The 12,162-nt window shown below is 50.0% G+C and overlaps 1 protein-coding gene across 1 annotated transcript in view; it reads left to right on the top strand.

Annotated features, from left to right (window-relative positions):
- LOC138304344 (kynurenine/alpha-aminoadipate aminotransferase, mitochondrial-like) overlaps nt 1-12,162 on the top strand; it is a 439,058-nt gene that overhangs the window by 392,878 nt on the left and 34,018 nt on the right. Inside the window, exon 10 of the mRNA XM_069244319.1 lies at nt 4,989-5,050. Coding sequence (XP_069100420.1) covers nt 4,989-5,050 — 62 coding nt within the window. The remainder of the gene's footprint in view (nt 1-4,988; nt 5,051-12,162) is intronic.

Raw genomic sequence — 12,162 nt, 5'->3', positions numbered from 1 at the left:
GAATGGTCACTGAGCTGTAGCTGTGTTTTACTTTGGTTGCTGTTGTGAGTGTGCCCTTGCATTGCTGTCATTGCCGTGTGCTGGTGCTCGCTAGAACAATCTAGATGGTCTAGCCAGTACTTTGGTTATACATGCATAACATGTGTTGTAATGTGCACTATCCAGGTTTTTACGATGATGGGTTGGTGCATTCTGGGAGTCATAGTGATCAGATCAGCCTGTAGTTAACGTGCCATTTCCAAGGGCTGAGTAGGCAATTGGGCTGTGTGGAGAGGTGGCATACAAGAGAGGAGCATTAGGTAATTAGGTGAGAGGTGTAGTGGCTACATTCGTTAATCAGGGAGGATTTGGGTGGTGAGGAGGCATGCAGGACAAAGCAACTGTGTGACATGATTTCTGTAGGTACTTACAGACTCCAGTCCCCCAGGTATTCCAGTCAGGCCCTCAGGATGCAGTATGTTCAAGACCTTCTCCTCCGACGATGTGAACTGTGGGGGAGGAGGCGGGGGTCCACCGCCTGTCTTCTGCATGGCTATCTGGTGCCTGGAAGCTATGGAATGCACCTTCCACTGTAGGTCGTTCCACCTCTCCCTGATGTCCTCCCTTGTGCTTGGATGACAGCATACAGAATTGACCCTGACAAATATCCTTTGCCACAACTCCATTTTCCTGGCAATAGAAGTATGTTGGACCTGTTCTCTGAACAGGGGTGGCTTTACCCTGACAATTTCATCCACAATGACCCACAACTCGTCATCAGTGAAACGTGGGTGTTTTTGTGGTGACATGGAAGTGGTTGTGATGACTGTGTGTGGGAGTGTTGTGAGTGTAAGGGTGCAGTGTTGGGTAATTGGTGAGATGTGGGTGCTGTGATGTGAGTTGGAGACAGTATTTGCAGCTAGTGTGTGATAGAGATGTGTGTGTTTCATAGTTGTGCATTTTTATAGTTGTACTGATGTGGGTTGTGTGCTGAGTGAAATGTGTATGTGTGCCTATAATATAATAGAGCTAAATCGGGTTTTTTGGCTTTTCAGTGTCTGTGTATGGAGTTCTGGATGCAAAGGATTGTGGGTTGTGTAGGGGTGTGTTATATAGTGCAGTGAGTAGGTGTGTCGGGTGTGTGAATGTTTGTCAGGTGTGGGGTATTCAAACTATCCAATGTGGTGTTCTGACAGAAGTGAGTTGGGACTGCCGTGGTTTGCACCGCCAATGGTTTTCCGTCATGGAAGAACCACTGTTGTAATTTGTGGATCGTAATTTGGTGGGTGGATTTTTGTTGGGCCGGTAGTGATGGTGGTGGGACCGCCTCTTTTCTGTCCTCCAGTGTCCTTGTCGGTTTTGGAAATTTGGCTGTTTTTTAGTGGTCTTCACAGTGTGAGTCATAATATAGCAGTTGGATTACTGCCAACATGGAGGTCTTTTGAAGGTCACCACCACAGCGGTCTTGCCAAAAGACCATCAAACTTGTAATGAGGCCCAAAGTGTTGTACATAATTCTATGCAAAATACCAAACTTTACAGTTAAAGTACTATGCCTCTAAATCCTCCAATATTGTTATTTGCATTAATGCTGTGACATCAGGAGCTCTGCAGTAGAGGTGGAACAATTATGGGGGTGATTCTGACCGCGGCGGACGGCGGTCGCCGCCCGCCAAGCGTTTCCCGCCGAAAGACCGCGGCGGTCATTCTGGCTTTCCCACTGGGCCGGCGGGCGACCGCCGAAAGTCCGCCCGCCAGCCCAGCAGGAAACACCCTTCCCACGAGGACGCCGGCTCAGAATGGAGCCGGCGGAGTGGGAAGGTGCGACGGGTGCAGTTGCACCCGTCGCGAATTTCAGTGCCTGCAAAGCAGACACTGAAATTCTTCGTGGGGCCCTCTTACGGGGGCCCCGCGGCACCCCCTACCGCCATCCTGTTCCTGGCAGGAGAACCGCCAGGAACCGGATGGCGGTAGGGGGTGTCAGAATCCCCATGGCGGCGGAGCGCGCTCCGCCGCCATGGAGGATTCTCAAGGGCAGCGGGAAGTCGGCGGTACACCACCGACTTTCCGTTTCTGGCCGCGGCTGAACCGCCGCGGTCAGAATGCCCAGCGGTGCACCGCCAGCCTGTTGGCGGTGCTACCGCCGACCTCCGCCATGGCGGTAATTACCGCCAGGGTCAGAATGACCCCCTATATGTCTGGTTTTGCTGCCTAATATTACAGGAGTTCCAAAAAATACTGTTGAGGCATAGTTTGGAAACACGTGGTTCAATGGTGAATTATGATGCAATATTCTTAAATATATAGATAACTTCTACTACTTTGTATAAAAAAATGACGCTTTTTTAAAAAGATCAATAATAAATCAGGGTGGCTTTTGCCAAGTATGCCCAGAAGTGTAAAATAAATATGTATTGGTTTGTTTTCTCAATCTTTTGCTACCACATTCCACAAATAAAAGAACAAAATGAGGCTCATTTTTATGAATAGTTGTAAACTTTCAAACAAACGTTTTTACATTGGTGTCTTTCACTTGGCACATTTTTTAATCCCTGTGGCACAATTGAGGAGAGAGAGGTTTTTTCATTGATGTGTCACAACATACCCTACCAATTACCTATGTTTTACTGCAGTATCTGGCACACAAATTGTGATCCACTAGAATCCTTTATCAGATTAAGGTAGCGGGCACCAGAAGAACGTAGCTGTGGGAAACAACCATATTTGTATGATGTCCCCCCAATTTTCGCCCTATCTGTTTTGCTGGCATTGGAACTCTTTGAATTTTGCCCCTGTTAAACTTGTGTAAAGTGCTTCCCTGTTTAATAATGTCAACATTGGCATAGCTCTGATTGGCGCAATCAATTTTGCAATAAGGCCATAGTTTATGTTGTGGAAATACATCCCTTTCATGGAAACTTAAGTGCCACCTTAAGCACTTATTGAGCTATCCAACAAAGCGGCAAGGAAAACTTGGTTTCAGGCCTATCCTATATAGCCTACCAGCAGAAGCTTAAACAATGCTGTGCAGACCTGTAAAAATCACCCTTTTGACAGATAGGATTAATATTAAATAAGTCTCCCCTATGCACACCTAGCTACCCACAGGGTAGGATGGTATTATTAAAGAGTTTAATATGTGTGATACTAGTTTTGGCATGTTCCCTTAGTGACAAGGTACAAAATGTCATTGTCACTGGTCGTGCTGTAACTTGTACAAAGGGAAAAGTCAAAATATAGATGATATACTTTAAGCTATAACTTTCGATCTGTACCAGTGACAGACTCCAAAGAATTACTTTTATATTCAATAAAAATCTAACCTAATAGTAAACATTAAAGAAATAGGAAATGTAACTTTTAGAAAGTTGCCTTTATCCTGCTTGAAGCTGCTGAGGGCTAATTTTCATTAGCCCAGCCTCTCTTGGTGGCCTGAATGACGTGTGAAAGAGTTGTGAAAACTGCTCCCAGAGGAAAGCCAAATGCCTGGGTGTACAGACGTGTTTCCTTACCCTTGCAAGATGACCAGTTCAGGTGGATCCAGCATCTTCATTGTCTTCAAAGGGCCCTGCCCTGTCTCAAGCAAATGTTGGGTAGCCCTAGGAAAGGCCACCTGTCGTATTACTTATCCTGGCAGAAAACCCATTGCAAAGAAGTCTATTCCCAGAACTGGTTTTAAGTGACCACAGATGAGGGGATTGCTCATTAGCCTAGCCACAGCTCTCCACAAGGGGGAAAAGGTTTCCTTATCTTGGATTTCTAGAGTAAGGAGAGTTCTGGGATTGTTTGCATTAAAGCAAACAGGAACTGCTAAAAGAAAGTGGGCAGGGTTTCCCCCCAAAACAAGTACCCCATTGGTTAGGGATTGGACAGAAATCATATCTACCCGTAGCTGGTGCCAGGCACAAATGTGGCATCAACAAGAACCCTCCTCATAACACTTTCTGGACCTGCCAAAGACCAAAAGATGACTGGACCTGCTGTTTGTGAGATAGGAGGAGCACTGAAGGACTGGACCTACTCCCCCTTGGGCCCAGGAAAAAGAAACAGACTCTAGGAATTAGGTTGATTTTGAAGCTACATAATCTAAATTTAAATATACATGACAAGCACATGTGACTGATTAAAGGTCCTTATCAGACTTAATTGTTTTCTACTTTATTAACTGCCTCCAGATCTATGGGTGCTGCAGCTCTGACCACACCTCTAGTTCCAGTACCCCGGAGCCAAGCTTGTACATCAGTACTTTTTCAAATCTCCAACGGCTTATTCTTGCCCTACATTGTTCGATTAGCATCCATTAAATTGCATACCTTTGGCATGTCTTTGAAAATGTTCTTCTGATGAGTTGGTGCTCAGACACTCCAGGATATCCGGACAAACTCTATACATACACAATTACAATTAGAGTTTCTTGTCACATAATAGTAGTTGTCACACAAAACATGAAGTTAGAAAACCTTTCCTGAGTTGATAATGCCAATCCTAGAGAATATTAACACATCAACCTACTCAAGGAAGACAACAGGAATATATTCCACATTGTTCTTGTGTCCCTTGCAGCCTGGTGTTCTCCATACTGCTTGCACAGCATATAACTTATAAGAGTCACAAATTGCCTTTGTGCACGGCCACCAGAAAAAGTGCATGAACCACAACAAGCCAGATCTTAAATATGAATGTTTGTAATCCTACAAAAAACTCTCACTGACATAGAAGCACCCCACTGTACCTCCACCTTTAGATACACTGCAGCATACTGTTGTAATCTACATCCTGTCATGATATAGGTATACATTAAGTGAACTCTGTATTGTCATAGCCGCTTTCACACTGCAATCTTTCCCAATATGGCTATGTATTCCAACTGCTGTGACTAATCACCTACCCCTCTTTTAAAGTGTTTACAAAATAATGTTTTCATAAGATTAAAATATGTTAGTATAAGAAAATATTTTAAAATAAGTTATTTAGGTCAAAAGTGATAAGTGCTTCTTTGTTTTTTGCAGGTCATGACATCACAGCTCCTTTATCGGTGGGGACAAAAAGATTTTCTGGAACATACTGATCGGTAAAGTTTTCAGATTTAAAGCATTTCCTTGGTTTTGTTTGATGCAAAACGTCAGTTAACTCATACTAAGAGCCAGATGTATCAAACAGTTTTGAGATCGCGCAAAAATGCGTATTGGTATGTAACAAGTTCAATTTGCGATTCGGTAACTTGTTACCGATTCGCAAATTCGATTTGTGACTACATACCGATTCAGTATTAGGAAGGGCCGTGTCAAGGGTGACCCTGCCTAATACCGAATAGCAGAGGTATGTATGATTGCTTTGTGACCGTGAATGCGGTCCTAAAACAATCTCAGTTACCACCTAGTACAAGTAGGTGGTAACCCATTCGCAAAGGGGAATGCATGCGAAAACGTGAATGCATGCAAAAACGTTTTTTAAGAGCAGGCAGTGGTCCCACGGATCACTGCCTACTCTTAAAATATGAAAAGAAAACTTTTTTCAATGTTTGAACGCATCCTGTTTTCATTTAAGGAAAACGGGCTGCATTTAAAAAAAAAAAAGATTGCTTTATTGAAAAGCAATCACAGACATGGTGGTCTGCTGAGCCCAGCAGGCCACCATCCCTGTGATTGCAGCCATTCGCAATGGCTCGCAAATTACGTCCTACCTCATGAATATTAATGAGGAAGGTCGATTTGCGAGCCCTTGCGAATCGCGGTATGAAACTCCTGGAGTTTCATACATTCCAATAGAGGTTACTTAATTGTGATTCACAAAATATCGCAATTAGGTAATCTCTATTGTAAAAAATGATACATGTAGCCCTAAATGTATTGGCTTCTCCACTGGTTCTGGAGGGGGCCTTGTGCCCAGTGTGCTTCATCCTGGCAAGGAGGGGGTGAGTGGATGCCTTCTTCCTCTGGTTCTTGAGAGGGCCTGGTGCCCAGTGTGCTTCATCCTGGCAAGGGGCGGGTGAGTGGATGCCTTCCTCCACTGGTTTTGGAGGGGGCCTTGTACCCTATGATGCAGCACTTGGGGAGTATAAGGTCACAGTCTCTCACCTGGGTGTCATACTTACAAGATTTGCAGTTGGCAGGATGCATAGCACTCCATAGAGGCAGGACTACAGTCCATCTGCTGGCGGTGACGGCTGCACAGTGGTGGCAGTGCCGGTGCTTGTGGCGGTGCTGCCAGTGGTGGGGGGAGGCTCCAGCCCTTCCCCTGCAGCCTCGGACGGCTGCCCACTCGGGCTGCTGCTGCTGACAGTGGTGCTGGTGGTGGTGGTGGTGCTGATGGCAGTGCAGGTGGCGGTGCTGCCAGTGGTGGGGGGAGGCTCCAGTCCTTCCCCTGCAGCCTCGGATGGCTGCCCACTCGGGCTGCTGCTGCTGCCAGTGGTGCTGGTGGCGGTGCATGTGGCAGTGCTGATGGCGGTGCAGGTGACGATGCTGCCAGTGGTGGAGGAGGCTCCAGCCCTTCCCCAGCAGCCTCGGATGGCTACCCACTCGGGCTGCTGTTGCCAGTGGTACTGGTGGCGGTGCATGTGGCGGTGCTGATGGTGATGCAGGTGGCAGTGCTACCAGTGGTGGGGGGAGGCTCCAGGCCTTCCCCTGCAGCATCGGACGGCTGAAGCGCCATAGTTGGTGGTGGGGGCTCAGATTCCATCAATCAATCAATCAATCAATCAAATACATTTATAAAGCGCGCTACTCACCCGTAAGGGTCTCAAGGCGCTGGGGGGGAGGGGGGGGGTCAGTGCTCGTAGAGCCAGGTCTTGAGCTGCCTTCTGAAGGGGAGGTGGTCCTGTATGGCGCGAAGGTGGCTGGGAAGGGAGTTCCAGGTCTTCGCTGCCAGAAAAGAGAAGGATCTTCCTCCGGCGGTAGCTTTGCGGATGCGGGGTACGGCTGCCAGGGCTTGTCCGGTCGAGCGTAGGGTGCGCGGAGGAGTGTAGAATGAGACGCGGTGGTTGATGAGTTTTGGTCCGAGGTTGTGCAGGGCTTTGTGTGCGTGGGTGAGGAGTCTGAAGGTGATCCTCTTGTTGACTGGGAGCCAGTGAAGTTTCTTCAGGTGTCCGGAGATGTGGTGGGGGCGGGGTATGTTCAGGATGAGTCGTGCGGCAGCGTTCTGGATTCGTTGCAGTTTCCTCTGCAGCTTGATGGTGATGCCGGCGTACAGAGTGTTCCCATAGTCCAAGCGACTGGTGACGAGGGTGTGGGTGACGGTCTTCCTGGTGTTGGTGGGGATCCAGCGGAAGATCTTGCGGAGCATGCGGAGGGTGTGGAAGCATGCCGAGGTCACCGAGTTGACCTGTCTGGTCATGGAGAGGGATGAGTCCAGGATGAAGCCGAGGTTGCGTGGATCACAGCACCAAGCCTCCTGTCCCTCCAGCCTGCAGGGGCAGGCCCTTTGCCCTTGCCCTTGGCAGCTGGTGGTGCCTCCTTGCCCGTGGCAGTTGATGATGCCTCCTTGCCATTGCCATGTGGTGTTGCCTCCCTGCCCTTGACGTGTGGTGGTGCCTCCTTGCCTTTGACAGCTGGTGGTGCCTCTTTGCCCTTCTCCTTGGCAGCCGGTGCTGATGGGTGTCTCCTTGGAGCCCCTCACACCTGCAGTAGCTGCCGAAATTACAGTGGCTGTGGACTGGGTGGCTGAGGTGCTGGCCTGGATTCTGCCCACCCTGGCCCAAAATGAAGGACGGGAGGGGAGGGAAGAGGTCAAGGGTGGAGAGGAAAAGCTTCTTAGGGACCCTGGGGTGGGAAGAGGGTGAAGTTTTGGGAGTGGAGGAAGAGGGAGTAGTTGTAGGAGGTGTCTGTCTGCTGTATTTGGTTGCAGGTGCATGGGCTGGATGCTGTTGTGAGGTGGATAGCTGTTGGGTGTCTGAGTGCTTGAGTTTGTGTACTTCAGGAGGAGGGGGCACAGACACAGTGTGGGAGGACACAGGGGACGTGTGCATGGATGCGGGGGTGGTGACTGCCAGTGAGGGTCGTGTACTGATAGTCGTGATGGTGATGGAGGCAGTGGGTGTGAATGTAGTGTATGCAGGTGTGAGTGTAGATGCTATTGGGAGGGATGTGGACGAGGAGGAGGAGGGGGACACAGTGGAGGCAGTGGATGTTGGTACTTCTGCATCTGGATGGTGTTTGTGTGAGTGCCTGTGGGATGATGTGTGGTGCTAGTGTTTGCCTGAGCCGCTCCTGTGTGTTGTCTTGGGTGCATGCTGGTCTGATTGTGTGCTTGGATAGGTTGGGGTTCAGGGGAATGGGACTGGGAATGGGTGGAGGAAGTTGGAGGGGGGAGGCTAGAGACAGGGACAATGGCTGCCATCAGGGAGGAGGCCAGAGCCTGGAATGATCTATGTTGGGCCACCACAGCAGAGTGAATGCCCTCCAGAAATGCATTTGTATGTTTCAAATGCCCTGCCAGGCCCTGGATGGCATTCTCTATGGTTGACTGTCCAACAGAGATGGATTGCAGGAGGTCAATAGCCTCCTCACTCAGGGCAGCAGGGCTAACTGGAGCAGGGCCTGAGGTGCCTGGGGCGAAGGAGATGCCCTCCCTCCTGGGTGAGCAGGCATGGGAAACACTCTGAGGGTCTGCTGGGAGGACGGTGCTGGTACGGAGGTGGCGGCCACCACCAGGAAGCTTCCATTGGAGGAGGTATCACTTTCAGAACTGTCCCCTCCAGTCTCTGCCGTGGTGCTCCCCTCGCCCTCCATTCCACTGGTGCCCTCCCCGTCGGTGGATTTGGCCTTCTGGGCCCTGTGGGATGCAGCTCCCTCCGTCGCCGGTGCCTCTGCTCCTCTGCCAGATGATGCTAATGCACAAAAGGACAGGGTGACAAAACAAAAAAGGCGGGGAAGAGACAGAGGATACACTTGGTCAATGCCAGCAACAACACCACCGTTGGGGTACACAATACACAGGGGACAGCCCTACTCACTAGGCGATGCACTACCAGTCACAATGCTAGTCACCAGGCCATGGACAGTAATACTTAACGCCAGTTGCAGCATGCCTGAGACCCACAGATCCCTGCCCAGTAGTAGATGCCCACTAGCTTGTTTGGGGGTGGAGTTCATCAGCCCCTGCCCAACATGGAACCCACTCTGCAATGTCGGGCCTGGCCTAGGGGCACCAAAAGGCGCACATCCCCCACCCAGAGACCACTCCTCCAGGCGCAAGTAGTATATTGGGAACTGTACTTACCCCCTTGTGGTTGCTGTGATGCCCTCAAGCACCCATCCAGCTCCAGATAGGCCACCGCCAGTATGTGGAACATCAGGGGGGTCAGGGTTCGACGGGCACCCCTTCCTCACTGGGAGGCCATCCCCAGCTGGGCCTCCGCCGTCTTTCTTCCCCAGCATCTCAGGTCCTCCCACCATTTGCGACACTGGGGGTTCCACCTGCTGTAGACCCCCAGGGTCCGCACGTCCTTGGCAATGGCACGCCATATACCCTTTTTCTGATGGGCGCTTACCTGCAGCAAAATAAAAATAGAAAACTGTATCAGTAATACCGTCTGGCCTGTTACAGTCATGGCCCACCATATCCCTCCCATCCCCTTATGCACATACATTGCCCACCATACATGCAGCACCCTGCCCAGGACCCTTTAACCCCCCCCTCACATGAGGCCTTCAGACACAGCACGCCATGCATTTATGCCCCATGCATCGTGCTCACAGTGTACTCACCTGTTGGCCTTGAGGCCCATACAGCATTCGGTATTGGGGTAGGACCCCATCCACCAGTCTCTCCAACTCCGCAGCGGTGAAGGCAGGGGCCCTTTCACCAGTGACTCGAGCCATGGTTTGTTCCAGACACAGGTCACAGCAGGACTTGCAGTGTAGGTCCTCTCCGGTTGAAGGTCAGGTAGCAATTGAGTGAACAGATAGAAAATGGCGGTCACGTCCGTGGCAGTGCATACCATCATCGCCAGCGTACATCACCATTGGCTAGTGTAACCCATAGGGCCCAATGATAACCAATAAGGAGCTGCACAGCGGTACTCGACCGCCTCCCCAACGGCGCAAAACATCTGCGGGGATTACCTCATTTCCACCTGTCCATCCACACAGGACAGGCATCTGCCATTTCAGGGGAGGGCAGGCCATGGCTCCTAACTGCGTCACAGCAGACATAAGCACATTTTGGGACTAAACATCAACATACTGTTTCTGTCACAACATGCAATGCATTGTACATTGAGGAAATGTCGGAAACTGACCAGTTGCTCATCGTTTTGCCCACTAGATGACAACCGCTGAGGATGAATAGGCGATGGAGGCATCCCCCCGTGTACAGGCCACTGATGGACTTGGCAACAATGGAGGACAGGTACATTATCCTCACCTACAGATTTGATGGGCCACAATCCAAGAGCTGTGAGCCCAATTGGAGCCAGACCTGATCTCAGCTATCCGTCAGCCCACTGGGATCCCCCCTCTTGTACAAGTCCTCTCTGTGCTCCATTTCTTGGCGACTGGCTCCTTCCAAGTGACAGTGGCCTTGGCAGCAGGAATGTCACAGCCAATGTTCTCAATAGTGCTGGCCAGAGTGTTGTCTGCCATGATGAAACACATGTGCAGCTACATCGTATTCCCCGAGGTGGAGGATTTGGCCACAGTGAAAGCTGACTTCTATGCAATGGGACATATCCCCATCATTGTTGGGGCTATTGATGGTACACATATTGCCTTTGTCCCCCCCGCCCCATGGAGAAATCAACAGGTATTCAGAAATCAAAAGAGCTTTCACTCAATGAATGTGCAGATAGTGTGCCTGGCGGACCAGTACATCTCCCATGTGATTGCAAAGTATCCTGGGTCTATGCATGATGCCTTTATGCTGAGGAATAGCAGCATCCATAGGAGATGGCTCAACTCCAGAGGCACTGGGTGTGGCTAATAGATGAGTCCATGTTCCCCACCCAGTGTATGTTGGTATATGGTTGTGGGGTTGGCCCTAAGGGTTAGTGTCTGGCTAACAGGTATACCTCGGTATTTGTAGGTGACTCTGGTTACCCCAACCTCTAATGGCTACTGACCCCAGTGAGGAATCCCAGGACAGGACAGAGGAACGTTACAATGAGGCACATGGGTGAACAAGAAGAATTATAGAGCAAACCTTTGACCTCCTGAGGGCCAGGTTTCGGTGCCTCAATCTAACAGGTGGTTCTATGTGCTACTCACCCAAGAAGGTGTGCCAGATCATCGTGGCATGTTGCATGTTGCACAACCTTGTCTTACGTCGCCAGGTGCCTTTTCTGCAGGAGGATGAGGCTGGAGATAGACATGTGGCAGTGGTGAAGCCTGTGGTCAGTGACAAAGAGGAGGCAGAGGACGAGGATGTGGACAACAGAATATCTAATATTCAACAGTACTTCCAGTGACACACAGGACGACACTGTACCTTCACCTTCCATTGCAGTTTTGTGTTGTAAATTTCCACTGGCAGGCTGCTGTTCCCACTACTATGGCCACTTACTGTACCCTTTGGCATGTCTATTCACAGATATCTGTGCCCTACTCTGGCTCCTGGTGTCTTGACTGCAGCACAATACAGGTCATACCTATGTGTACATTACTGTACAGTATAATTGCAATGTCAACAGATTGTTGAAGGAATACATACTTAAATCATTTGACATACTACATACTTGTATTTTTTCAAAGGGTGTGTATTTAATTGCTGAGAAGTAAATGGGGATGTGCAATGGGCTTGGGTGATGGTGGAGGAGAGTCCAGGATAGAGTCCAGTCTATTTGTATCACAGGTGCATTGTCCAAGGGGGCATAAGAGGGGAGCAATGGCAGTTCAAGGTAGACACGGTGTCAGAGTGGGACACAAGATTGACAATCAGGAGAGTCTTATTTCCTGGCAGGGGTCTTGGCAATGTTCTCTGGCTTCTGCCTGGATCGCAGGGACCGTTTGCGTGGTGTTTCTCTTTCTGCAGGGGGAGGGGTGCTGGTGGCCTGTTGTTCATGTGGCGGGGCCTCCTGTCCACTAGCATCAGCGGAGATAGAGGGCTGTTCATCAGTGTGGCTAGTGTCAGGGGTGCGTAGGTGTGCCACTGCCTCCCTCATGGTGTTGGCCATGTCTGCCAGCACCCCTGCAATGGTGAACAGGGTGGTGTGGATGTCCCTCAGGTCCTCCCTGTTCCCCAGGTACTGTC

The sequence above is a fragment of the Pleurodeles waltl genome, chromosome 1_2 (assembly GCF_031143425.1).
Source record: "Pleurodeles waltl isolate 20211129_DDA chromosome 1_2, aPleWal1.hap1.20221129, whole genome shotgun sequence".
NCBI classification, from domain to species: domain Eukaryota; kingdom Metazoa; phylum Chordata; class Amphibia; order Caudata; family Salamandridae; genus Pleurodeles; species Pleurodeles waltl.
The sequence above is the reverse complement of the archived record's forward strand: the minus strand, read 5'-3'. Positions and strand labels throughout refer to the sequence as shown.